The 26,367-nt window shown below is 52.8% G+C and overlaps 1 protein-coding gene across 1 annotated transcript; it reads right to left on the bottom strand.

Annotated features, from left to right (window-relative positions):
- Positions 1-1,612: 1,612 nt before the first annotated feature.
- CDR2 (cerebellar degeneration related protein 2) lies at positions 1,613-22,740 on the bottom strand. Its single transcript, XM_066383443.1, has 5 exons — positions 22,378-22,740; positions 15,367-15,479; positions 4,563-4,711; positions 4,144-4,302; positions 1,613-2,533 (listed from the first exon to the last, which is right to left on the bottom strand). Exons 1-5 carry the CDS (start codon positions 22,451-22,453, stop codon positions 1,696-1,698), a joined length of 1,335 nt encoding a protein of 444 aa, XP_066239540.1. The 5' UTR covers positions 22,454-22,740; the 3' UTR covers positions 1,613-1,695.
- Positions 22,741-26,367: the final 3,627 nt, after the last annotated feature.

The following is a 26,367-nucleotide window of genomic DNA, read 5'->3' as shown; positions in this document are numbered from 1 at the left end:
CTCAGAGCACAGGGGCGGTCTGTCCCCCGTGTTTGGATTTAAGAAGGAAGGAGAGGTGTGTCCTCGTTGTCCTAACCGCTGCTTTGCATGAAGACATTGGGATGAGGAGTAGGGGCCCTCGGGGCAGAGGCGGCCAGGCAGACTGGTCAAGCAGAGCGGGCCTTGGGGGGCGGTGCTCAGTGGATTTACACCTGTTAGGATTGCCCGTCACGCAGTTCGGCTGGTAGCAAACCAGCCTCAGGTGTGGGCTCTTTGTTAATACTGTTTCTCTGGATTAGATCCCTACTCCCAGCTGAATCTTCTTAATGAATTCACAGTACCCCGCGGTGTTTGTGAAGCCACAGTCAGTGCAGGCTGGCCGCCGTCGGACTTCCACGGGTCTGAGCTCAGCGCGGAGGCAGCAGGGAGGCCTTGGCTGAGCGTCAGCCTCGCCCTCTCCCGACATACCCTGCACCGCGTGACCACCCCGCGTGCTAGCTCCCGGGGCACAGGCCTGCCCGGCTGCCTCTGGGGTTTCCCACTGACCGGACTGGGACGGAAGGGCACCTCATCAGCACGCCAGGCGGAGGCCAGTCTGTCATGGGAACTTCCCAGGGGGCCTGAAGGGAACTGGGTTAGAGAACTGATCAGACGGACCATCTCCTCGCTGCACATATCTCGCTTGCTAAGTAAGCAGAGCGGGGAGCAGCTCCAGGCTCTGGGGCCTGCGAACGCTTGTCTGAGGGAGCGGCAGAGGGTGATGGGGGAGGAGGAGGGGGCTGAGCCCCGTTAGGAGCGCAGAGGGTGATGGGGGGACAGGGGGGCTGAGCCCATTAGGAGCACAGAGGGTGATGGGGGGACAAGGGGGCTGAGCCCATTAGGAGAGGGGAAGGTGATGGGGACAAGGGGGCTGAGCCCATTAGGAGAGGGGAAGGTGATGGGGGACAGGGGGGCTGAGCCCTGTTAGGAGCGCAGAGGGTGATGGGGGACAGGGGGGCTGAGCCCTGTTAGGAGCGCAGAGGGTGATGGGGGACAGGGGGGCTGAGCCCATTAGGAGCGCAGAGGGTGATGGGGGACAGGGGGGCTGAGCCCATTAGGAGCACAGAGGGTGATGGGGGACAGGGGGGCTGAGCCCCGTTAGGAGCACAGAGGGTGATGGGGGACAGGGGGGCTGAGCCCCGTTAGGAGCACAGAGGGTGATGGGGGGACAGGGGGGCTGAGCCCATTAGGAGCACAGAGGGTGATGGGGGACAGGGGGGCTGAGCCCATTAGGAGCACAGAGGGTGATGGGGGACAGGGGGGCTGAGCCCATTAGGAGCACAGAGGGTGATGGGGGGACAGGGGGGCTGGGCCCCGTTAGGAGCACAGAGGGTGATGGGGGACAGGGGGGCTGAGCCCATTAGGAGAGGAGAAGGTGATGGGGGACGGGGAGGGGGCTGAGCCCCGTTAGGAGCGCAGAGGGTGATGGGGGACAGGGGGGCTGAGCCCATTAGGAGCACAGAGGGTGATGGGGGACAGGGGGGCTGAGCCCATTAGGAGAGGAGAAGGTGATGGGGGACGGGGAGGGGGCTGAGCCCCGTTAGGAGCGCAGAGGGTGATGGGGGAGGGGGAGGGGGCTGAGCCCTTTAGGAGCGCAGAGGGTGATGGGGGACAGGGGGGCTGGGCCCCGTTAGGAGAGGAGAAGGTGATGGGGGACGGGGAGGGGGCTGAGCCCCGTTAGGAGGGCGTGGGCAGAGAGTGGTACTTTGTTCTCTGCTCATCGATCTCCTGCTTCGTCTTTTGGATGCAGCTGAAGATCTCCTTAAAGAGCGCTTTGTACTCAGGAGGTGGCGTGCCGACGGGGGAGCCCGCAGGCTCGGGGGCGCTGGTGGCAGCCAGGTCCCTGGCGGAGGCCGGGTCCCTGGCCGGAGCCCTGGCGGTCTGCACGGCCTTGTGGGACAGCGAGTCCCCCTCCTGCTGGCACTTCCTCAGCAGCTCCTCGTACTTGGCCTTCAGGGCGCTGTACTGAGTGTCCACCTCGTGCAGCAGGGACACGCCCCTCTGCTTCACAGCCTTGGCCCTGCGGATGCAGGTCTCCTCGTGGCCCCGCACGATGTCGCCGCCCGCCAGGCTGCTGAGCACCGTGTCGCTGCTGCTGCGCTTGAGCGGCCTGCGCTGCGGCTCGGGCGCCGCCAGCAGCATCTCCTCCAGCAGGCTCGGGCTGGGCTCCCTGAACGGCAGGAGGAGCGCGCCGGGCCCCAGCGGCTCAGCCGCGCCCCCGAGGGGCCGCTGCGCCCGCAGCGCACGCCGCATCTCCGCCACCTCGACCTCCAGCTCGAGCGCGCGGGCGCGGCAGGCGCCAGCAGCCTCCAGCTGCTGCTCTAGCTCGGCGTTCTCGCGCAGCGCCAGCGCGCACTCCTCCTCCAGCGCGCCCCGCCGCTGCCGCTCCAGGCTAAGCTGCGCCTGCAGCGAGCGCACGGCCGCCTGCAGCCGCCGGGCCTCCTCCTCACCGGGGCCCGGCTGGCCCGGCAGCGCTGTGATCCTCTCCGCGAACACGTGGTCGTACACGAAGTGTCTGGGGAAGAATGCAAAGGACACATTATTACACCGCCGCCGGGCGTATCTTGAGCACTGAGACAGGGCCCCGATTTGTCCATTCCTCACTAGAGCCATGGCTGAAGATAAATAGTGTGATGTGGGCATCTAAAACATGTTTAGAAAACAAGCTTCTGGAGACTCCTTTTTTAAAGCACTAAAAGTACGCCAGTACACCCATTCATTCCCAAGACCAGCAGTCGGGCTAGTGAGTACCTTTCCAGGGGCATCAGAACGGCCTGGTGGCCTCCACCCTGGCCGCTAGTCTCCAGGGTAGTGTTAAAAGGGGTTTTCCAAGTTCTCCATGTGACCCTTAACGTGCAGCCAAGGCCAAGAAGTGTGGCTGCAGTGATTTTAACCAGGAATACACATCCGAGTCTCCTAGCAGCTCTCGACTCTGACCTGGAGACTCTGGTTCAGGTCGAGACAATCACTTGTACTATTACGCTGGCAGAGTCTCCGCAGGTGACCTGACCAGCCACTGCGCCAGGGTTCAGAACCTCAAACACAGAGTTGGCCTCCGCGGTTCAGGGTCCCTGCCGCTGGCAACTGTTTTATCTGTGGGATGATCTGCCCACAGGTGCAGGAACCCGGTCTGTTTTGCTCCCGACTTCTCAGGTCTAGCAGGGCACCCGGCATACAATAGGTGCTCCATAAATAGTTCTTAAACAGAAAGTCAATCTCGTAACTGAGTTGTAAAGGCATTTCTGCAGGCACAAAAGCAGTTTGCCAGGATTTTTGTTTTACTGAAATTTCAATTTCTAATGTGAAATGCAATCCCAAAATTTGTGATCTTATCACAAGTACTGCATCTTATTCTAAACTAACATTGAACACATTAAAAGCATTGAAATACATAGAAATAAATGCTCCTAAAACTTTAGAAAATGAGTTTTCAGCTCTAGCCAGTTGGCTCAGTGGTAGAGCGTTGGCCTGGTGTGTAGATGTCCGAGGTTCGATTCCTGGTCAGGGCACAAAGGAGAAGCGCCCATCTGCTTCTCCACCCCTCCCCCTCCCCCCTCCTGCAGTCATAGCAGGATTGGTTAGAATGCATCAGCCTCTGTCTCAGGCACTAAAAATAGCTTGGTTGCAAGCATGGCTCCAGATGGGGGTTCACCAGGTGGGTCCAGGTCAAGGCACATGCAGGAGTCTCACTATCTCCCCTTCTCTCACTTGAAAAAGAAAATGAGTTTTCACAGAATTACTAATACCCAGGAACTCTATAATTTGCATGTTGAAGTGGTTTTGTTCAAACCACTGAAAGTCTAACAGGGAGTGGAGTTTTTCAGATGTGCTCTGACTCTACAGGCGTGCAGACGGCGTCTGTGCCGGACCAGCCCACCGGTGCAGGGGCGTCGGTGCCGGACCAGCCCACCGGTGCAGGGGCGTCGGTGCAGGACCAGCCCACCGCTGCACGGGCGTCTGTGCCGGACCAGCCCACCGGTGCAGACGGCGTCGGAGCAGGACCCTCCCACGCGCCCGTGGGCCCCTGCACGGGCGTCTGTGCCGGACCAGCCCACCGCTGCACGGGCGTCTGTGCCGGACCCTCCCACACGCCCGCCTGCCCGCTCGTGGAAGGTGGGCTCTTACTGGCGCAGGTCGTACAGCTCTTTCAGACTCGAGAAGCTGGGCGCCGACTTCTGGTCACACTTTCCCTGGCTGCTCCTCCCTCGGCCGGACTTGAGCTCCTGCACCTGGCTCTGCAGGTGGTCGATGTTGGCCTGCAGGCACTCGATCGTCTCGGTCAGGCTGTAAGGACAGGGGCAGGGAGGGGCTGGCTGCTGCTGGTCCCGTGACACGGAGGGCCCAGCGCCGAGGGGAGGTCAGCTGCCGGCCACTCGCGCCGGGCTTCCTTCATCGGAAAGGGCTTCTTCCCAATCCCTACTCATCATGAAGAGCTAGCCCTCACCCCACACTGACCCGCAGCCACGAGCGCCACGCTCTAGTCTAGTTTACACTAGATGACCCCCGGCTCCGACGGCTTCCTGGGTGGAGTCGGCACCATTCACCTCTGGATCTTCTGCTGCGAGGCCCTGCTGTCCGCCACGAGCTTCTGGTTTGTCTCCTCCAGGTCCCGCGCTGTGCCATCCAGCTGCTCGTACACCTTCGCGTGCTGCTCGTTCATCTGGCGCAGCAGCTCCACCTGCTTGGTCAGGTACTGGGACAGAAGGTGGCAGCAGTGAGACGGGGGCAGGTAAGCCACCCGCCACCCGCCAGCAGCACTGGTGCCCGCGCGGCGGTCCTGACACGGGCTCCCCGAGCTCGGTCCCGCCCTGGTCCCACTTCAGACGCTGCTGCACGTCCTAGAGGCTGCCGGGCTTCCGGGTAACTCGTCATAACCTGGGGGTTCCCATGACCTGCCCTCAAGTTCAATGATTTGCTGCCACACTCAGAACTTGGGAAAGCGCTTTCCTTACATTTACTGGTTTATTTACAAAGCCATCAACTCGGGAGCCGGAGCCGTCAAACGGAAGAGAAGCACGGGGGCAGGGGGCGGGGCTGGGGGCCCTCACGGGGGCAGGGGGCGGGGCTGGGGCGGCACGGGGCAGGGGCGGGGCTAGGGGCAGCACGGGGGCAGGGGGCGGGGTTAGGGGCCCCTCACGGGGGGGGGGCAGGGCTGGGGGCGGCACGGGGCTGGGGGCGGGGCTAGGGGCAGCACGGGGGCAGGGGGCGGGGCTAGGGGCCCTCACGGGGGCAGGGGGCGGGGCTGGGGGCGGCACGGGGCTGGGGGCGGGGTTAGGGGCCCCTCACGGGGGGGCAGGGGCGGGGCTAGGGGCCCTCACGGGGGCAGGGGGCGGGGCTGGGGGCAGCACGGGGGCACGGGCGGGGTTAGGGGCCCCTCACGGGGGGGGCAGGGGGCGGGGCTGGGGCTGCACAGCCCCCCCCCAACACACACACAGTCCCGGCATGTCAGCGCGCTCATCAATCCACACACCCCCTCAGCCTCATTTCACCTAGCAGAGCCCCATGAAAGGTGTGGCTGATTAGATCGTCGCCACCTAGTCCCTAAGCGCAGCCTCTGGTCCCTGTCCCCCCCCCCCCAGGCCTCCTCCTGCCACCACCCCTATCCCATCAGTAAGGAAGTTCCACGGCTTCTACCAGCTCTGTGCCAGGAATGAGGGACAAAGAGAAAATACATAATTTGTATGCTGCCACAGTACCACAGGTTTATTTTATGAAAAGAACTTGAAATTCCAATTAAACCAGTGTCCTAACGGGGCGGGGCAGGAGCCCTGCGGCAAATGCTCCGCCGGGAGTGCTCGCCAACACCCCATGGCCCCCATTCTCCAAGTCTTGAAGTCTCTCCACATGCTTTTCGCACATCTTCCACACACAGAACTGCTCCCAGTCCCCACTCCACAGGATGGCCCAGCGAGAGCAATGCCTTCACAACGAAAAAGCACGGGACACACGGTCCATGTGGAAGCAAAAGTGTCATGTTTTGCAGAAATAAGAGAGCCTAAAGCGGAGGAGGACTGCAGATAGTTTGTATTTGGAAAAAATATATAGTTGTTTTCCCCTCTAACTGAGCCATTCTAGACGAATACAACAAAAACAAAAGCATGTCGAGAGACTCCAAGACTTGGAGAAGGGCGCCTGACCAGGTGGTGGCGCAGTGGATAGAACGTCGGACTGGGATGCAGAGGACCCAGGTTCGAGACCCCGAGGTCGCCAGCTTGAGTGCGGGCTCATCTGGTTTGAGCAAAGCTCACCAGCTTGGACCCAAGGTTGCTGGCTCGAGCCAGGGGTTACTCGGTCTGCTGAAGGCCTGTGGTCAAGGTACATATGAGAAAGCAATCAATGAACAACTAAGGTGTCGCAATGAAAAACTGATGATTTGGCCCTGGCCGGTTGGCTCAGTCGTAGAGCATCGGCCTGGCATGCAGGAGTCCGGGTTCGATTTCCGGCCAGGGCACACAGGAGAAGCGCCCATCTGCTTCTCCACCCCTCCCCCTCTCCTTCCTCTCTGTCTCTTCTCCTCCCGCAGCCGAGGCTCCATTGGAGCAAAGTTGGCCGGGTGCTGAGGATGGCTCCATGGCCTCCACCTCAGGCGCTAGAATGGCTCTTGTTGCAATGGAGCAATGACCCAGATGGGCAGAGCATCGCCCCCTGGTGGGTGTGCCGGGTGGATCCTGGTCGGGCGCATGCGGGAGTCTGTCTGTCTACCTGTTTCCAACTTCAGAAAAATACAAAAAAAATAAAATAAAGTTAATTACTAAAATTATATTAAAAAAACCCAAAACTGATGATTGATCTCTCTCTGTTCCTGTCTGTCTGTCCTGTTTATCCCTCTCTCCGACTCTGTGTCTCTGTTGGAGAAGGGCATTGGCGATACCCCTCATGGGAAAAGGCCCGGATAGCCACTAATCCGCTCCTCTCTTGCCCCATTTACAGATTATTCTCTATTTATTCCCATGGCGCGGACACTCCCCGGTAATCTGAAAGAGCCGTTTACAATTCCTACCAGCTACTATGTAGCTCCTCTTTCAAGATATGCTCAAATTAAGAGTTGTGACCAACAGAAAGGTAATAAGTCAATATGCAACTAAGCACAAAGAGGCAATTTGAAAAACTCCAGTAAGTCCCCTCATTTGACAGATAAAAGCCTGTGGTGAACACACAATGATACCATTTAGGACTCGGCTTTAAGGATAAACCAAAGAGCTGCAGGGAGCTTGTTTTCACGTGGTCGGGGTTTAATCGTATTATTAGTAAATCAAAACTAATCCAAGGATCTGTGATAGGTTACCTAGCAAGAGAGCCCAAACTGGGCAGCCAATTAAGGGAAAAACGGTTCACTCTTTCAGCGTGTGCTGACTCGGAACTTGGTCCGGGCGGACCCTGCTTTCCGGCTGAGCTTCTGAACCACCAAATCAGTGCTCACCCACTTCTTCCGTCTCCGGAAGGAAACAGATGAGCTTACTGTCCACCCTTCATTTAAAGGGACACAGATACGGCTGCTCATGTGGTTTTCTCAAGTCGGAATCTCTCTTTGATACATAGTCTCAGATGAATTTGCATGGGCTGCCAAGATTCTAAACTTCAATACCAAAAAGAGTTCGTGTCTCTGGAACGGGAGATTAGGCAGAACGGGGGAGGAGAACAGGGGTCAGCAAAGGGCGCACAGGCAGAGGAGCCGAGTTCGGGAGCTGTGAGCCACCTCGCACACCCTGCAATCTGCACAGAAGGTCGCCGTGGCTATGAGCACAAGGTTCAGGCTGTGCACTGAAGCTATAACTAGGCCACCTGCACAACCGAGGCCAACGTTTGGAAAAGAAAGGCCAACAGGGTTCTATCAACGCCTATTTGCAACCGCAGAACCTGACCAGGAATCCAGGAAAAGACAGACACAAACCAAACTTCGAATGCCTACGAAACGGAACGGAAATTCGGCTTTTACGCGGTGTTGGGATTACCCTTATATTAAGGATTAGGCCCAAATCCTCTGAACTAAGTTATCAAAATGACCTTCCACAATACTAAAGAAATATGTCCTATTACCATTGAAAAACCTCTTTACACTGATTAAAATACTGTTATTTACCCCCCTGCAGGGAACGGAGGGGACCCAGGGAAGCAGAAATGTGAAAATAAAAACCACCTTTAACCTCACTATTAAAAGCTTGGCTTGTTTTTAAGATTTATTTTCTTTCTTTCTTTCTTTCTTTCTTTCTTTCTTTCTTTTCTTTCTCTCTTTTTAGCAAGAGAGAGACAGAGAGAGGGACAGACAGAGACAGAAACGGAGAGATGAGAAGCATCAGTTCTTCATTGCGACACCTTAGTTGTTCATTGATTGCTTTCTCATATGTGCCTTGACCGGGGGCTACAGCAGACCGAGTAACCCCTTGCTCGAGCCAGTGACCTTGGGCTTCAAGACAGAGACCTTTGGGTCATATCTATGATCCTGTGCTCAAGCTGGCGACCTCGGGGTTTTGAACCTGGGTCCTCAGCATCCCAGGCCGACGCGCCATCCACTGCGCCACCAGACAGAGTTCATTCTTTTCTGCAGACCAGGCTCCTCTGAGTGGGACGGACACTCCTGTGGGGACAGTGAAGGTTCCGAGAAGAGCCGCGTCCACGACTGCAGGCTCCGAGAGCACCCGGCTCTGCCCAGCAGGTCAGAGCTCCTTACCTTCCAAAGCGGCTTTCCCCCCTCAGGGGGGAATGTTGCGCTGGATTCCTGAAAACTCAGGTGCTCGGATTCACACGGACTACAAGTGGCAAAGGCTCAGGCACCCCGGAAGGCAGTCATTACTTTCAACAGTTCACTTTTTTACATTAAAGGTGGTGCCCGGCATAACACTGACCGGTTTTTATGAGGACTGTTTGGAACGGACGGTTTTCGAAAGCACTCCTGCAGTCAGTCCCGTTTAGAAAACGACCCCCTCTGGCAGTTTCCTGCTGTCTGTTTCAGAGCGAGTGGCACTCTGGGCCTTGATCCTGGTGCTTCCCCCACTCTGCACGGCCCCGCCTGCACCACGAGGAGCGTGTGCCGGGGCCTGGCCTGGACGTCTCATTTAAGATTCCTCTGGGTTGACCTGGAACACTGAGGTCCCCGGTTCAAAACCCTGGGCTTGCCTGGTCAAGGCACATATGGGAGTTGATGCTTCTAGCTCCTCCCCCCTTCTCTCTCCCTCTCTCTCTCTCCTCTCTAAAATGAATAAAGTTAAAAAAAATAATAAATAAAATTCCTCTGGGTTGGTGGGCTAAGAGCTGACTTTGGTTTTCAACAACATCACTTTCTAAGTTAAAAAAAAAATCATGTATTACTTTCATACTCAGGAAATCTCCCAATAAACATTCTGAAAAGTTAGTTCAAAGCTTGTACCAGAGATTCCATTCCTGCAAAGTCCAAACGCAGGCTGTCCTGACGGAATGCTGGTCAGCGCGGTGCTGCCTGCAGGAGCTGATAACCCCCCTCGTATCTGGGCGCTGGTTGCATGGGCGGGTTCCATTTATAAAAATTCATTGACCTATATACGAAGGACTTGTGGGGTTTCCCTGTATGTATGTTTCAATAAAAAGTTCACTTAGAGAAAAACTGACATAAGGTTTGAATTGAGAAAAGAGCCCTTATTAAATGAAGGAGCTCCCTAAGGCTGTAGTGATATGAGGCACATTCTACAAGGGTCATCCTTTAGTAAGGGATTAGCCTCTTTGTGCAGCTGGGCACTTTGTACACCTGGGCACTTTGTGCAGCTGGGCACTTTGTACACCTGGGCACTTTGTGCAGCTGGGCACTTTGTGCACCTGGGCACTTTGTACACCTGGGCACTTTGTACACCTGGGTACTTTGTACACCTGGGCACTTTGTGCAGCTGGGCACTTTGTACACCTGGGTACTTTGTACACCTGGGCACTTTGTGCAGCTGGGCACTTTGTACACCTGGGTACTTTGTACACCTGGGCACTTTGTACACCTGGGTACTTTGTACAGCTGGGCACTTTGTACACCTGGGCACTTTGTACAGCTGGGCACTTTGTGCAGCTGGGCACTTTGTACACCTGGGCACTTTGTACACCTGGGCACTTTGTGCAGCTGGGCACTTTGTACACCTGGGCACTTTGTGCAGCTGGGCACTTTGTACACCTGGGCACTTTGTGCAGCTGGGCACTTTGTACACCTGGGCACTTTGTGCAGCTGGGCACTTTGTGCAGCTGGGCACTTTGTACACCTGGGCACTTTGTGCAGCTGGGCACTTTGTACACCTGGGCACTTTGACAAAAGCTTCAGGCCTTCCTTTCTTAGACTATTGGGAAGAACCGACAATTCTTTATTGTGATCTGGAAGTCAGCCCAGCCACAGACTTGGGCCGAGCAGGCAGGACGCTGGTCCTGGGAGTCCTCTGGCTACTAAGTGGGCTCAGCCCACACTGCTGCTTTTACCTGCTCTTTTCATCCTATCCCTAGTGACTTTCATAAAGCAATTTATAAAAAGACAAAGGGAGAAACCGATTGTAGTGGCAGAGAAGAAATCTAGGACAGTGTTGTTCTTATACAAAAAACAGCTTTGGATAAGTTGTAAAATGTTGCACACTTGGATCTATGAACCAGCGCCTCACAAACTATTACAGAAAAGGGAAACTCGGATTTCTGGTCAAGATGGAGGAATACAAAATAATGTGCTGGCCCTGGCCAGTTTGCTCAGTGGTTAGAGTACTGGCCGGTGTGCAGACATCCCGGGTTCAATTCCTGGTCAGGGCACAAAGAAGAAATGACCATCTACTTCTCTCCCCTCCCCCTTCTCTCCCTCTCCCTCTCCCACAGCCAGTGGCTCAGTTGGTTTGACCCAGCACTGAGGATTGCTTCGTTGTTTCATACATTGGCCCCAGATGGGGTTGCCGGGTGGATCCCGGTCGGGGCGCATGCAGGAGTCTGTTTCTCTGCCTCCCCTCCTCTCACTTAAAAAAGAAAAGACAATACTTGTGCTGCTTCCTCCCACAGCCACATCAAAATCACAACCAAATTATAGAACCACCTCCCTTGAGAACCACCTGAAGTCCACCTGCCCCGTGGTGGCACCGTGGGTAAAGCATCAACCCCGAACGCTGAGGCTGCCGTTCGAAACCCTGGGCTTGCCTGGTCAAGGCACATGTGACAGGCAATCAATGAACAACTGGAGAGAAGCTATGAAGTGATACTTCTCCCTCAGACCCCTCTCTCTCCTCTCTCTGTAAAATCAATAAATAAAACCTTAAAACACACAGACAATGAGGAGAACTCCCGCAACTAAGAGTATAAACAAGCCACATCAAGACTGGCAGAAGTAGGAGGGGCAGAGACTTGAAACAGGCTGGACCCACACCCACAGGTGGCGGTTGAGATTAGGAAGGGAGAGCTCGGGTGCAGAGCCCTCCCCCCCAGGAGCAAGTCGTCCCCGCCCCCCTCCCCCAGGGGCCTGAGCACCGGAGCCAGGAAGAGGTGCCCCAAAGGCTGAGCACAGATGCCCTCACTCACAGACACCTGCTCTCGCCTCCAGAGAAGGGACATCGGGGACATGTCAGGGGGGCAGGGGAGGAACTGGGTTGTCTGGCTTCAAGGTAAGGACTGCAGGGGCAGCTTTCTCCCAGACAGAAGTGCTGGCAGAGGCCACTGCTCCTCTGCTGAGTTCTCCACCTACACAGCCGGCAGGTGGGTAAGAAATCTGACCCGGAGTCTCCAACCTGGCTAACACTGGTCACCCTGCCCGGTGACTCCTGAGACCCTGCCCCCCAAACTGGTGTGCCCAGCCTCTGCCCACACTGCGGACTTCCCTAAAATCTCTCAAAGGTCCTCAAGCCCCAAACAAGCAGCGGCTAGCCTCGGTGCACCCTGTACCTCTTGCTAAGTGGCCTCAAACCTGACACAAGTGGCAGCTGGCCTTGGCTCACAGCGGGGCCTCCCCCAGGAGCCCCTGAGCCCGGCAGAGGCAGCTAACGGCTGCAGATCACTTTGTAGCTCCTACCAGGTGTCCCCGCGCTGGGCACAGGCAGCGGCTGACCTGGGCCTGCACCAGAAGCCCCCCAAGAGGCTTCACAGCCAGCACACCCATCGGCCGGCTTCAGACCAAAGCAGAGCACCACCCAATCTCTCCACAAATGATATACCCGAAGGGTGGATGTAGCAAGCACCAGAGCCCGGCCACAGCAAAGCCCCCCTGTGGGGTCAGCCCGCCCCCCAGCAGCTCACCCACTGCACTCAGGGCCAGTCCTCACAGCCAGTCCACGGGAGGGGCAGTCCTGCCCGCTGGGGTGCGACAGCAATCAAGGCTCGACTGAAACTGAAGGCCACACACAGACCACCCAAGGGACACCCCTGGAGCACTGTGTCCCAAGTCCTCACAGGACAACTACTATGTGTGGGGGGGTCACCCTGCCAAGACTGGGAGGTGCAGCTCATCAACCCAGAGACACACACTGAACGGCAGCCGAACGAGGAGACAGAGAAACAGGTCCAAAGAGAAAGAACGGGACAAAGCTGCAGAGAAAAAGAACTGAAAACAGAATGGAGGGAGCACTCTACCAGATTCAGAGTTTAACACACTGGTTCTAAGGATGTTTGATGAGCTTAGGAGAAAAGCAGATGAGCGCAGCGAGAACTTACACAGAGATAGAACCCCCCCCCCCAAAACCCAGTCAGAAATGACGAATACAGCATCTGAAATAAAGAAGACCCTAGAAGGAATCAACAGTAAATTAGATGAAGCAGAGAATTACATCAGCAACTTGGGAGACAGGGAAGTGGAAGACACAATATCAAAACAGCAAAATAAAAAAAAACAAAATTTTTTTTGAAAGATGAGGCTAGCTTAAGGGACCTCTGGGACAACATCAAGTGTAACAACATCCACATCACAGGGGTACCAGAAAGAGCAAGGGGTTCAGAACCTGTTTGAAGACGTAACGATGAGAAACTTTCCTAAACTGGTGAAAGAAATGGACACACAAGCCCGGGAAGAGGAGAAAGACCCAAACAAGATGAACCCACAGAGGCCCAAGACACACTGTACTTAAAATGCCAAAGGTTAAAGGCAGAGAGAGACTCTTAAAAGCAGGAAGAGAAAAGCAGTTAGTTACCTACCAGGGAGCTCCCATAAGACTGTCAGCTGACTTCTCAACAGAAACTCTGCAGCCCAGAATGGACTGACACAAAATAATCAAACGGATGAAAAGCAAGGTCCTACAGCCAAGATGACGCTACCCAGCAGGGCTGTCACTGAGAATCAAAGGACATACAAAGAGCTTCCCAGACAGGAAAACACCAAAGGAGTTCACCACCACCAAAGAAGTATTACAAGAACTGTTAAAGGGACTTCTTCAAGAAGAAGAAGGGAAAAAAAAGATTAAAAAATACAAACAATAAAATGGCAATAATTACATACCTATTAATAATTACTTTAAATGTAAATGGATTAAATGCTCCAATAAAAAGATACAGGGTGGCTGAATAAGAAAACAAAACCCATAATATGTTTCCTACAAGAAAGTAGGAAAGAAGTTGAGAGCAACTTCAGATCAAAACACAGACCGAAAGTGGAGGGGAGGAAAAAGATACTTCATGCAAATGGAAACAAACAAAACAGGCTGAGCGGCAACACTTACATCTGACAAAACAGACTGTAAAACAAGGGCTGTGACAAGAGACAAAAGAGGACATTTCATATTGATGAAAGGGATCAATACAACAAGAGGCTATAACCTTTGCATACATTTACGCACTAACATAGGAGCAGCTAAATATATAAGGCAAATGTTGATGAACATGAAGGGAGAGATCAACAGCGATAATCATAGTGGGGGGCTTTAAGACCCCACTGAAATCAATGGATAGATCAAGACAGAAAGTCAACCACGGAATAGCAACCCTAACTGACACAATGGAGCAGATGAACTTAATTGATATTTTTAGAACATTTCACCTCAGCAGCGGAATATATATTCTTTCCAAGTGCATATGGAACATTTTCCAGGGTATAACATGTTAGGTCACAAAGCAAGGCTCAATCCATTTATGAAGACAAATTATATCAAGCACCTTCTCCCAATACAATGGTATCAAACTAGAAATCAGTCACAAAAGGAAAACTGGAAAATACACCAACACATGAAGGAGAAACGACATGTTACCAAACAAGGAATGGGATAACAAGATCAAGAAAGAAAATAAAAGATACCTCGAGACAAATGAAAATAAAAACACAACAACCCAGAATCTACGGGACACAGACAAAGCAGTTGTAGGAGGGAAATTCATAGCTTTGCAGGCCTACCTCAGGAAACAAGGTAAGTCGCAAATAAACAACTGTACTCCTAAAGGAACTGGAAAAAGAACAAACAAAGCCCAAAGTGGGTAGAAATCAATAAACCTTCAAACAGATTCACCAAGAAAACAAGTCAGAGAACCCAACTAAATAAAATCAGAAATGAAAGAAAAGTGAAAATAAACATGCTGAAATATGAAAAAAGATTATTTAAAAATACTATGAACAATTATATGCCAACATACTGAACCACCTGGAAGAAATGAGTACATTTCTAGAAACATACAACCTTCCAAGTTTAAATCAAGAAGAAACAGAAAATCCGAACAGATCGCTAACAGCTAACAAAATCAAATCACTAATCAAAAACACTCCCATCAAACAAAAGCCCCAGACCAGACGGCTTCACAAGGGAATTACACCAAACATTCCAGAAGTTTCCAGGAGGGACGGAAAGGGCAGATGCAGCCAAGCAGCCTTCACCCTGCGGGCAGTTCTCTTTCTCACGCTGGGTGGTGGGAGCACAGGTGTTCATCTTACTATTTATTGTCTTATACCTCTTTGCATAATTCATTTTTTAAAAGAAAAAAGTAAAAAGTAAGTATAATATTCACAGCTTTATTCCGTTTCACATCCTGGCAAACGCTGACCCATTTACTTCAATATATTAATACTTCACCAAAGGCACAGAGAGGAATCTCTTTCATCGGTCCCTGCTGAGCTGGGAAAGACTAAAAGGAGGAATCAACCTGTCTGCCCTCCCTGACCGTTCTTCTCAATGAAGTCTGTGCAGAAATTAAACATCGCTTTAAAAAAAAATGATTGATTTTAGCAAGAGAGAAATGGAGAGATGGAGGGAGAGAAAGAGAGAGAGAGAGAACATCAATCTGTTCCCACGTGTGCCCTGACCAGGGACCGAAACCGCCATCTCTGTGCTTCGGGATGAGCAATGGAGTCACCCAGCCAGGGCCAAACGCTGCTTTTAACTGCAAGTGTCATGTGAGCAGAATGCAACTGGCACCATCGCAGCAACAGGCCACGCCTCTAGGTGTAACTCTCCCCAGTAGATTTACCTCAATCTCCTGTAACTGCTCCTGATTGGTCGCGTACATCTGCTGAAGAGAATCCTCCAACTCTGTGTTCCGGTCCAGCAGTGTCTTCCCGAGCTCGGCGGCCAGCTGCAGATCTAGCACGTAAGAGAATCATGCCAATGACTTCCCTTCATCATTTGATACGACCCGGTCTTAAAGTAAGAACACACCAAGACCAACGCAACGCACAACGCTGAACTGGGTCCCTGTGGAAGGTGGAATGGCCCAGAGGAAACCTGAGGACCACCTAGGACCCAGATGAACTGGGGCCCGCCCCCTGTCACGTGCTCTCTCACGCACCCCTGTGTGCCAGATGTGAAGAAGACTTCACTTCCACTTTATGCAGAAGGACTCATCGGTCTAGGGACGCTCAGTCAGCATTGTGGCTTCTACAGTCGTAACTATTTGCTAATGGACTGGGTTTAGTCATATCCCGGTTATCTCATTTGTGGACAGAGCCTCGAACAAAGCACAGGCAGGCATTTAAATCGTCACTGAAGTCCCTGTGAAATCTGGCTGCTGTACCTGTGTCACTGCAATATTGCAACTGTCAAAGCAAAGTGTGCTGTCTCCCTAAGGGGACTGAAAATTACTAAGTCAAAAAAGAAAAAGAGGACAATACATCAGTAATATGAACATTGCCCCGGGTGTCTCATTTTTTCTCCTTCTCTTCACGTCCTTCTCCACGAGGAGCAAACCAGGCAAGTGGCTGTTGAGTTAACTATATGTCAGTGGGAGCGAGGATTGTTACACATTGATTTAGCACAGAACCATGTTTCTATTTTAAACTTCATTTTTCAGTCCTCTTCTTAACCATATATGCACATGAGATAGGATTTGTTTGTATGATACACAATACCAGAAATAAAATTTTAGAAATTGTATTTATTGATCCTAGAGAGAGAAGAGAGAGAAAAAGAAACATCGATCAGTTTCTGTATATGCCAAACCCACAATCCTGGCGTGCTGAGGCGAGGATCCAGCCAACTAAGCCATCAATCAGGCCAGGGTCAGAAATAAAAAATTTAATGATACCAAAAAGGACTCTAGTTCTATCTGACCAGGCGCTGGCGCAGTGGATAGAGTATCAGCCTGGGATGCTGAGGACCCAGGTTCGAAACCCTGAGGTCACCAGCTTGAGGACAGAGTTGCTGGCTTGAGTGCAGGATCATCAACATGATCCCATGGTCACTGGCTTGACCCCAAAGGTCACTGGGTTGAAGCCCAAGGTCACTGGTTTGAGCAAGGGGGCACTGGCTCAGCTGGAGCCCCCCAGTCAAAAATCAATAAAACAAACATTAAAAGAAATAAAATAAATCAGTGTATCATTGGTAGACAGGTGTTAAAACATATTCTTTCATGATTTAAATATTATCAATGCCTATTAATGTAGTAAAGACTTCAGATAACAAGGTTATGGAACATCTTGTATTTACAATAGATAGAACCTTTACAAACAGGCTCAAATCATGTAAGAAACATTCATCTTCATATTTTCTCAAGGTATTTAGCCCTGTTTTTAATTTTTTTTAAATATTATTGACTTTATTGGGGTGACAGTGGTTAACAAAATTAGATAGGCTTCACGCGGACAACTCGGCACTGGGTCCCCTGTATACTGTGTTGCGTGTTCACCAGCCTCGCCCTGTTTTCCAGATGAGATCGCTCTAAGCACAAAGACACTGGCTGACCTGATTCAGATCTACACAGGTGGAAGGGAAAACAGAAGCTCCTGTCACCAGGACCTCATTCTGCCTCTCGTCACCGTTCTCTAGTTTATTATCCGTAGACACAGAGCTCCACGACTGCTGACAGGGGTCACTCCTCTGAGGCAGGGAGCACTCGTTTCCCCAGGTGAGGAGGTGCTTGGCCTCGTCACCTGTCTCCACAGGCGGCCCTGGGAAACTCGGGTGGAGCTACCTGGCTCTGATCGCCCACTCCGTCAAAGAAAGTACAGGCAAGTTACCCTGTTTGCACTGCGTGAAAAGGGGACTATGTACAGCTTAAAGGTGCTCCAGAAATAATTAGGTTGTACCCATGGGGTATGTAATGTGCACAGTGCCACATAAAAGCCACCACACTGGCCTGACCAGGCGGTGGCAGAGTGGAGAGAGCATCGGGCTGGGACTCAGAGGACCCAGGTTTGAAACCCCGAGGTTGCTGGCTTGAGCACGGGCTCGCTCACCAGCTTGATTGTGGGCTTTTGGCTTGAATGCAGGGTCTCCAGCTTGAGTACGGGATCATCAATATGACCCCACAGTTGCTGACTTGAGCCCAAAGGTCACTGGCTTGAAGCCCAAGGTAGCTGGCTTGAGTCCAAGGTCACTGGCTTGAGCAAGGGGTCACTGGCTCGGTAGGAGCCCTCTGGTCAAGGCACATATGAGAAAGCAATGAACAACTAAGGAGACTAAGGAGCTGCAAAAAAGAATTGATGCTTCTCATCTCTCTCCCTTCCTGTCCGTCTGTCCCTATCTGTCCCTCTCTCTGTCTCTGTCTCTGTCACAAAAACAAACAAGCAAAAGAATGTCACCACACTGCAGTCAAGACAAAGCATACAAACATTACTTACGTCTCTCCTGGCCTGTTTCAAAGTGGTCCTCGTTGGGAAAGAAGGACCAGCTGTAACTCACCAAAGATGTTCTTAACTAGCGTGGCTAACTTCAGACCTCCCTTACCTACTTCCAATCTGTCACCAAACCGCCTGTGCTACTTAATACACAGCTGGAGGCAGTTCTCCCGTTGCTACAGAGAGCGATGCCAAGTACAGCACCCTTCCAGCCGACGGCGACCAGAAGAAAACTTGAGACCTGTCCTATCTCGGCTCTAATTTCCAGTTAAACAAAGCCCAACCCAGCTCAGCAACCTCAAGTGTCAGCCTCGTCCATATTTCATAAGCTGTTTAGGGTAGAATTCTGGCAAGACAAGCATCGACAACAAGACGGTGCCTGTGAAGTCACACTTGTCTAAGAGGATATGACTTCATCTGTTAGTTCCAGGACAAGGGTCTTTTTTTGGTCTTTAAAAAAACAAGTGCATTTCCTAACTGTGTAGTATAACCAGAAGGAGCCAGAAGCCGGCAGGAAGCCCGAGAAAGGTTTTCTAAATAACTAGTGGTGGAAACAGGAGAGTAGTCAATGTTACTTATTGTTGTTTTTAATTGAGGCAGGAAAGAAAAGGAAACAGTGCAGTTTTGAAGGTGTGTGCACCTGTGCATCTATTTTCCAATAAGGCATTTTCATTGAGAGGTTGCCTTTTCGAAGTCCTATTGAACTGGTCTAGGCAGCACTAAAAATACCACAGATTTACTGCAGGCTTAAGAACCACAGCCTAGCAACACCTTCGTGCTTAATATTCTTGCACTAATCAGCCTCTGCCAGTGATGATGACCTGTTTTAACACTGTACACTGTTAACTTTAAACAGACGCTCTACTTGGCCCTGTGCCTTAGGAGGAAAAAAAAAAAAAATCAGCTCCAGCAGCCAGAGTGAATTTTTAAAAAGATCTTTCTTCTGGAAGTCAGAAACCTTGACATTCCACTGCTATTTTTATGTTTCTTATTTTCCTCAGTTTTCACAAAAACGATATGAGGACAACATTATTGCCATGTTAGCTGTGGTCTGCAGCGTAAATTCAATAATATTAAGGCTGAGAGCTTTTCCTATTACTAAAGTCAAGTGCGTCATTGGCTGATGCGTCTGTGTAAGTGCTGTTGCCAACGTTACTATAATTGGGAAGCAAAAAAACTTAAATAGAAACATCAAGAAAACCAGTGTCAGTTTTAAATGACCCCCCAAACAGTGAGTCAGCAAATGAGTTGCACACCGGAGGAAAATGTACTCTTCTTGAAAACAAGTTAGCAATCTTAGGATTCCTTTGGAGGAAGATTTCATTTGCTGCTCCATGTGGTAGAAACCTGAATCCTCATTCTGAGCTTGCACAGCGCACCAGATGACAATGAGAATCGCAGCTGGTCTGAAAGAAGTCCTTCCACCTCGCTCTCCGGGGCACATTTCAAAGCCAGCACCGTCGTTACCTGCACAGAAGGCTCCCGCTGCCCCAGAAAGGATCACCCCACAGAGATCACTGTCAGCATTCTCTCTGCGCCCGGGCAGCCCTCGAACAAAAGACAATCTCTTCATCAAAGTGTTTTGTAGAAGCAAAGGCTTTCTCCTCCAGGCTGCACACAGCCTTTGCGTGTTTCTGAAAAGGTGTGGAGAGTAGACCAGAACCTTCTGAGGCTCGATTTTATTTTTTCAGTAACTTTAATTTAAGGAAGAATGTCCCAGCAAACTTTGATACAAAAATTCAAACTACTTAAGTAATGCTTCTATTGCAAAAGGAAAAAAAAAAATTTTTTTTGATGACTTTTTTTTCTCTCCAAATAAGGCTCATTCTGTCAAGTGAATACAGGCAGACCTTAAGATAGTGTGGGCTCAGTCCCAGACCACCGTAAGAAAGTGAGTATCAAAATCAAGTGCGTCATAATCTTTCTGCTGGTGGACGGTCTTGCCTTCCATTTGTAGAAAACAACCAACCAGAACAACACAACACCCGTGTGCCCAGTCGAGTGAAGTGTGATGGAACGAGGCCTGTCCGTAGTGAGGATGTTCACGAACGGACAGACAGATGTTTGCATCTGGTAACACCTGCTTATCTATCTGTTCAACAGGACTCAGTCTTTTACGGCCATATTCACAAGTTGTGACTGTTGGCATTTCACGTCTGTTCCACTGGACACACACGTGGCTATGATGTACGGGGTGATGTCAAAGTCCCCTGCGATAATGGGTGTGAAAGTCCTCCGAGAGGCACAGAACAAGGTCCAAAGGCAGAGAGGCTGTGATTAAGGAGGGGCAGACCTGTGCTCTTTGTTCTCTGAGGTTTCGTTCACTTGAACATCTGGCGACTGCCTTCTGATCAGAGGTGACAGAGCTGTACATGAAAACCCAGCAAGCGGCATTGGTTTCTCAGGTAGACTGAAATATTACGAGTGGTTGTCCCTAACAATCTCCCACAGGACAAAGTACAGTGTGGACTGAGGTACCGGATAGAAGAGAGCCCTACAAAACGGTCATCCTGGAGAAGTGCCTCACTTCAGTCCAACAAATACTAAAACTGAGCTTCTATTATGTGCTAAGCATTATGCTAGATCAAACAACAACAGCGACAACAACAACAAAAAACCCCAAGCCTGTACAGATCTGTGCTTCTTAAATGCAGGGGAAAAAACTTAGCTTCGAGTATACAAACTGCTTAGTGTATATTCTAATGAAATGTTTGAAATGTTGTAATGCAGAGTGGTTGTCACATTAATCCTGGAGAAAGGATCAAACTAGGCCATCAGTCCTTATGGGGAATTCTGAAAACAGGCATATTAAAATGAGACAAATCTGTCTGCGGACATATGGAACATCATGGCAGCTACCGCACGGCCGCGGTTAAATGGCTCCTACCGTATCAGCGGGCGAAAGGGTGAACTAATCTGGTTTAAGTGACTGTCCCCAGCATACTGACCCAAGAAATCACCTTTCCCCAGAGAAGTACTTGCTTTATTTTCCTTTCCTGTGAGTCATGCGAGCCTGCATTCCTTCTTCCTCCCCCACCAAGTTCAAGGGTTAGCCGTGAACAAGCACCAAGGTCATTTCATATGCACCTAAGTGAAATGTTAATTTTCAGTGCAAGCTAGAGCTTGAAAAGTGGATTTCCAGAGAATTGCAGAAAAGGAAGACGGCTGACAAAAATTCCTGAGGATTATTCAGTATAATGGTTAAGAAACTTTTGCTCTGGAGTTTGTTTTGTAAGTTTTTTTTTTTATTGACTGATTTGGGAGAGAGAGAAACATTAATTTGTTGTTCCACTAAAGCAGTGGGGTGTATGCATTCATTGGTTGAGTCTTGTATGTGCCCTGACCAGGGATTGAACCGCAACCTCAAGTGTATCTCTGGTCGACACTAATCAACTGAGCCACGCGGCCAGGGCTGCTCTGGAGTTCGGTGTGGAATCCTCGCTCCCCCAATAACAGTATCTATGTACTGCTACCTCCACAGTCGATGGGAGGATGAAATGTCACCGCCGCACCTGCCATGTGTGGAGGTCCCTCCGTGCCTAGCGCACGAAAAAGCGTTCCCCAATTGCAAATTCTTTTTATTAATACGTAAGGGGGGAGGGGCTGCCTCCAAAGGGAGGGCCCTCGAAGGTTCTCTGGAGACACACCGGCAACACCGGCAGCAAGAAACCCAAGGCAAGACGGGAGGCCTGTCTGGCAGAGTGAAGGGAGAGGTCGAGGCAGAGGGAGAGATGGCCACCGGTCATTTCAGGGCCTCCGGTGAACTCTCGGCAGGAACAGTTCCCCCCGCCCCCCGCAGTCTAACGCCGCGCTGGGAAGCTGTAAACCGACCGTAACAAAGAGATCGGGTTTGGGCTTTGGACAGCGACTGGGACTCCTCATTCCGAGCGCAGTGCCTGCCACTCGCGGGACGTCCCTAGGCCGCTCTGCCCCCCCCCCCCCCCCCCCGCTTTCCTCGCCTGGAAAATGGGCTAACAGCAAAGCAGTCACCTTCGCGCCGAGTGACCCGGGACCCCAAGGGCACACGGGGCTGGACACCGGTCCTGCCGCAGCGCACCGTCCCCCGCGGCACCTGCGCAACTGCCCGCCGCTGCAGCGCCGCCCGGAGGGAGCAGAGGGCCCCCGGGTACGTGGGGCATCTCCCCGCGAGGCGCTCGGCTAGCGGTCCACGCGCGCCGGGGCTGATGCGGGGACTGCGCGGCCGCCCGGGCCCCGCGCACAGCCACCCTCGGGGGAGGGGCCGGCAGGTGCGCGCCGGTCCCCACGCCAGGTGCCGGGGACGCCAGGTGCGCGCCCGTCCCCTCCCCAGCACCTGGCGTCCCCCGGGCCGCCGGCAAAAGCAACTTGATCACATCTTCGCGGCCCCGAGCCGCCTCCGCCAGGCCGCCCGCCGGCCTGCCCGCCCGCGCGCGCGCCCACGGCCTCACCTTGCTGGAGGTCCTGGGGGTCGTACCACGGCTCGTCCTCCATCTCGAACTCCTCCACCAGGTTTTCCGCCAGCATCGCGGCCGGCTCTCCCGGGGGCAGCGGCCCCCGGCGCCGCCCTCCCGCCGCAGCCGCTGCCCCCGGCGCCGCGCCGGTCCCTCCGCCCTCAGCCAGAGCCGCCCTCGGACGGGACACGTCGCCGGCCGGCTCGCCCCGCGCGGCGCAACGGCCCCAACGGCCCCCGCGGTCCCTGCGGCCCCGCAGCCCGGCGCCAGCGCCCCGAGCCGGCGCCCAGAGCCGGCCCCTCGCCCTCGCGTCGCCGCCGGGCCCAACGTGGCACTCCGGCAGCGCCCTCCCCGACCGGGGCTGCGATTCAAACCCCCGGCGGCGCCTCGGCCAATGGCGAGCGGGTCGCTGGCCGAGCGGCAGCGGCGTCGTCCAATCGCTTCTCACCGCCGGCTAGAGGGTCGCCCGGTTTCAAGGGCAAGCAGCCAATGGAAACTCCGAAGGAAACAAAGGAGGCGGGGAAAAGCGAAGGGGTGCGGCCCGAGGCCCCGCTCTCATCTTCTCGGTGTTGGGTCGCCCCGGGGGCCCCCCGCGCTTGGCTGCGGGCTGGTGGCCGTGGGTGTGTGACCCCGCGGGACGGCCGGCCAGTGGGCAGGCAGGCTACTGTGGGGCATCTCCCGTGCAGGCGGGGGCGCGAGGGGACCCGGAGCCCGAGGTCCCCGCCTGGGTGCCCGTCCGCCCCTCTGTTCTTCTGACTCCCAGGGTCGCTCTCCTGGATGCAAAGAAATTTAGAGGGTTCGGGGGTTCAGGGCCGCCAGCTGTGTGTGTTCTCTTTGACTTCTGAGCCCTCGCCGGTACCTTAAAACGGCGGGCTCCGGACTCACTTGGAAACCTGGGGGGCGGGAAGGGGTGCATTTGAAACTGTAGCCTTGGGCGGAAGGGAGAAAACATTGTAAGAAACATTGCGTGCGATTTTTGAAAAGTTCAGAGGCCACACGCTAAGCCACTGGGGTCAGGACGTTGCACCGGGAAAGAGGAGAGTGCTGGGCTCTCTTCTAGAACAGACGGCCCATCAATGGGTGTGGGAGGAACAGTGGTGATAGAAGGTAACAGTCACATAAAAGAGGAATGTGAAAGTCACACCTCGCTTTCCTCTGAACCCAGGTATCCTGACCGGCAACAGGTTGCTGATCTACTTTTTATTTGCTAGGTTAAGAAAAAAGAAAGAAGAAAGCTAGGTCCCATGCAAATCCTTTGTTGCTCTATTGTCAACATTCTGGTAGAGATACTAGCCCAGAGCCAAAAGAAAAGAACTTTAAACCATTTTAATTTCAAAGTACGTCACTACAGATAGAGAGCTCTTTGGAAAGAGAGAGGATTGGATGTAGGACTTGCTGAAGGTGACTTGTGCAAGCTGAAGGGCTAGAATCATGAATCTGACCTTCAAGAGACTCATCTTACATAGTCACTGATCTGCGTAATTGAAAGTGATGGCTTTGCCCTGTCTGGTTGGCTCCGTTGTAGAGTGTCAGGTAAGCAGGTAGATGTCCCGGTTTGGTTTCTGGTCAGGGCACACAGGAGAAGCGACCATCTGCTTCTACACCTCTCCTTCCCAATCTCTCTCTCTCTCTCTCTCTCTCTCTCTCTCTCTCTTTCTCTCTCTCTCTCTCTTTCTCTCTCTCTCTCTCTCTTCCCACAGCTATGGCTCAATTGGTTCAAGCAAATTGGCTAAGGATGGCTCCATGGCCTCTGCCTCAGGTGCTAAAAATGGCTCCATGGCTGAGCAATGCCCCAGATCGGCAAAACATCTTCCTTAGCAGGCGTGGATCCTGGTCAGGGTGCATGTGGAGTGGGTCTCTCTGCCTCCCCTCCTATCACTAAAATAAATTTTAAGAAATAAGAAAGTGCTGGCAAGTTTTCTTCATGCAAATAACTCATTTTGAATCCAAATCAAATGGAATAGTGTACTGAAATGTTCTTTAAGATTCTCCTTCAGGCCCTGGCCGTTGGCTCAGTGGTAGAGCGTCGACCTGGCGTGCAGAAGTCCTGGGTTCGATTCCCGGCCAGGGCACACAGGAGAAGCGCCCGTGTGCTTCTCCACCCCTCCCCCTCTCCTTCCTCTCTGTCTCTCTCTTCCCCTCCCGCAGCCAAGGCTCCATTGGAGCAAAGATGGCCCCAGGCACTGGGGATGGCTCCTTGGCCTCTGCCCCAGGCGCTGGAGTGGCTCTGGTTGCGACAGAGCGACGCCCCGGAGGGGCAGAGCATCGCCCCTGGTGGGCAGAGCGTCTCCCCCTGGTGGGCGTGCCGGGTGGATCCCGGTCGGGAGCATGCAGGAGTCTGTCTGACTGTCTCTCCCCGTTTCTAGCTTCAGAAAAATACAAAAAAAAAAAAAAAGATTCTCCTTCAAAAAGAAAGAGAATCATCTGGAGAATTAAAGTTATTGATAGTTTAAAATGACAAAAAGAAAAAAAAGGAAAAGTCACACTTTCTACCTTCTGGTATTAGTGGGTTCTTTTTTTTTTTTTTTTTTTTTAATTTATTTATTTTTTTTCTGAAGCTGGAAACTGGGAGAGACAGTCAGACAGACTCCCGCATGCGCCCGACCGGGATCCACCCGGCACGCCCACCAGGGGCGATGCTCTGCCCCGACCAGAGCCACTCTAGCGCCTGGGGCAGAGGCCAAGGAGCCATCCCCAGCACCTGGGCCATCTTTGCTCCAATGGAGCCTTGGCTGTGGGAGGGGAAGAGAGAGACAGAGAGGAAGGAGGGGGGGTGGAGAAGCAAATGGGCGCTTCTCCTATGTGCCCTGGCCGGGAATCGAACCCAGGTCCCCCGCACGCCAGGCCGACGCTCTACCGCTGAGCCAACCGGCCAGGGCCTAGTGGGTTCTTTTTAAGAACACTAGGGAAAAGCTTGAACGAAACTGCATTTAAAAAAAAATGCTAACTCTTTTGTTTGTTTGTTTTTGTATTTTTCTGAAGTTGGAAACGGGGAGGCAGTCAGACAGACTCCCGCATGCGCCTGACCGAGATCCACCTGGTATACCCACCAGGGGGCGATGTTCTGCCCATCCGGGGCGTTGCTTCGTTGCAACCAGAGCCATTCTAGCGCCTGAGGCAGAGGCCACAGAGCCGTCCTCAGCACCCAGGCCAACTTTGCTCCAATGGAGCCTTGGCTGTGGGAGGGGAAGAGAGAGACAGAGAGGAAGGAGAGGGGGAGGGGTGGATAAGCAGATGGGCGCCTCTCCTGTGTGCCCTGGTCGGGAATCAAACCCAGGACTCCTGCACGCCAGGCTGACGCTCTACCACTGAGCCAGCCGGCCAGGGCCAGATGCTAACTTCTCATGCTAAAAGCCCTGCCTTGGAGGGATCACCAGCATTATTTTGGAATCTACTTAGTCACTGTTTGGAAGTAATCATGGGCAGCCTCTTCAACAACATAAATATTTGGTTTAGTAGTAAATTAGTGAATAACAAACTAGGTTGATTCTAAAAGAAGAGTTTTGGGTTTGTTTGTTTGTTTTTAATAATTCCCAGTGCTACTTAGTGCCCCTGCCCAGCCTAATCATGGCACCATTTTGCTAGTTTTTTGTTTTTTTTTTTAAATACTTGTCATTTTCGTGTTGTTTTTTTTGTTTGGTTTTTTTTTTTTTTTCATTTTTCTGAAGCTGGAAACAGGGAGAGACAGTCAGACAGACTCCCGCATGCGCCCGACCGGGATCCACCCGGCACGCCCACCAGGGGCGACGCTCTGCCCACCAGGGGGCGATGTTCTGCCCATCCTGGGCGTCGCCATATTGCGACCAGAGCCACTCTAGCGCCTGAGGCAGAGGCCACAGAGCCATCCCCAGCGCCCGGGCCATCTTTGCTCCAATGGAGCCTTGGCTGCGGGAGGGGAAGAGAGAGACAGAGAGGAAAGCGCGGCGGAGGGGTGGAGAAGCAAATGGGCGCTTCTCCTGTGTGCCCTGGCCGGGAATCGAACCCGGG

This window comes from Saccopteryx leptura, chromosome 4 (assembly GCF_036850995.1).
Source record: "Saccopteryx leptura isolate mSacLep1 chromosome 4, mSacLep1_pri_phased_curated, whole genome shotgun sequence".
Lineage (NCBI taxonomy): Eukaryota > Metazoa > Chordata > Mammalia > Chiroptera > Emballonuridae > Saccopteryx > Saccopteryx leptura.
The sequence above is the reverse complement of the archived record's forward strand: the minus strand, read 5'-3'. Positions and strand labels throughout refer to the sequence as shown.

Coding starts and splice junctions, on each gene's coding strand:
- CDR2 (XM_066383443.1), bottom strand. CDS start 22,453: ATGCTGGCGGAAAACCTGGTGGAGGAGTTCGAGATGGAGGACGAGCCG. Junction 4,712..15,366: donor AGCAGTTACAGGAGATTGAG/GTAAATCTACTG, acceptor CTTCTGTCCCAG/TACCTGACCAAGCAGGTGGA. Junction 2,534..4,143: donor GAGCTGTACGACCTGCGCCA/GTAAGAGCCCAC, acceptor ATTCTTCCCCAG/ACACTTCGTGTACGACCACG.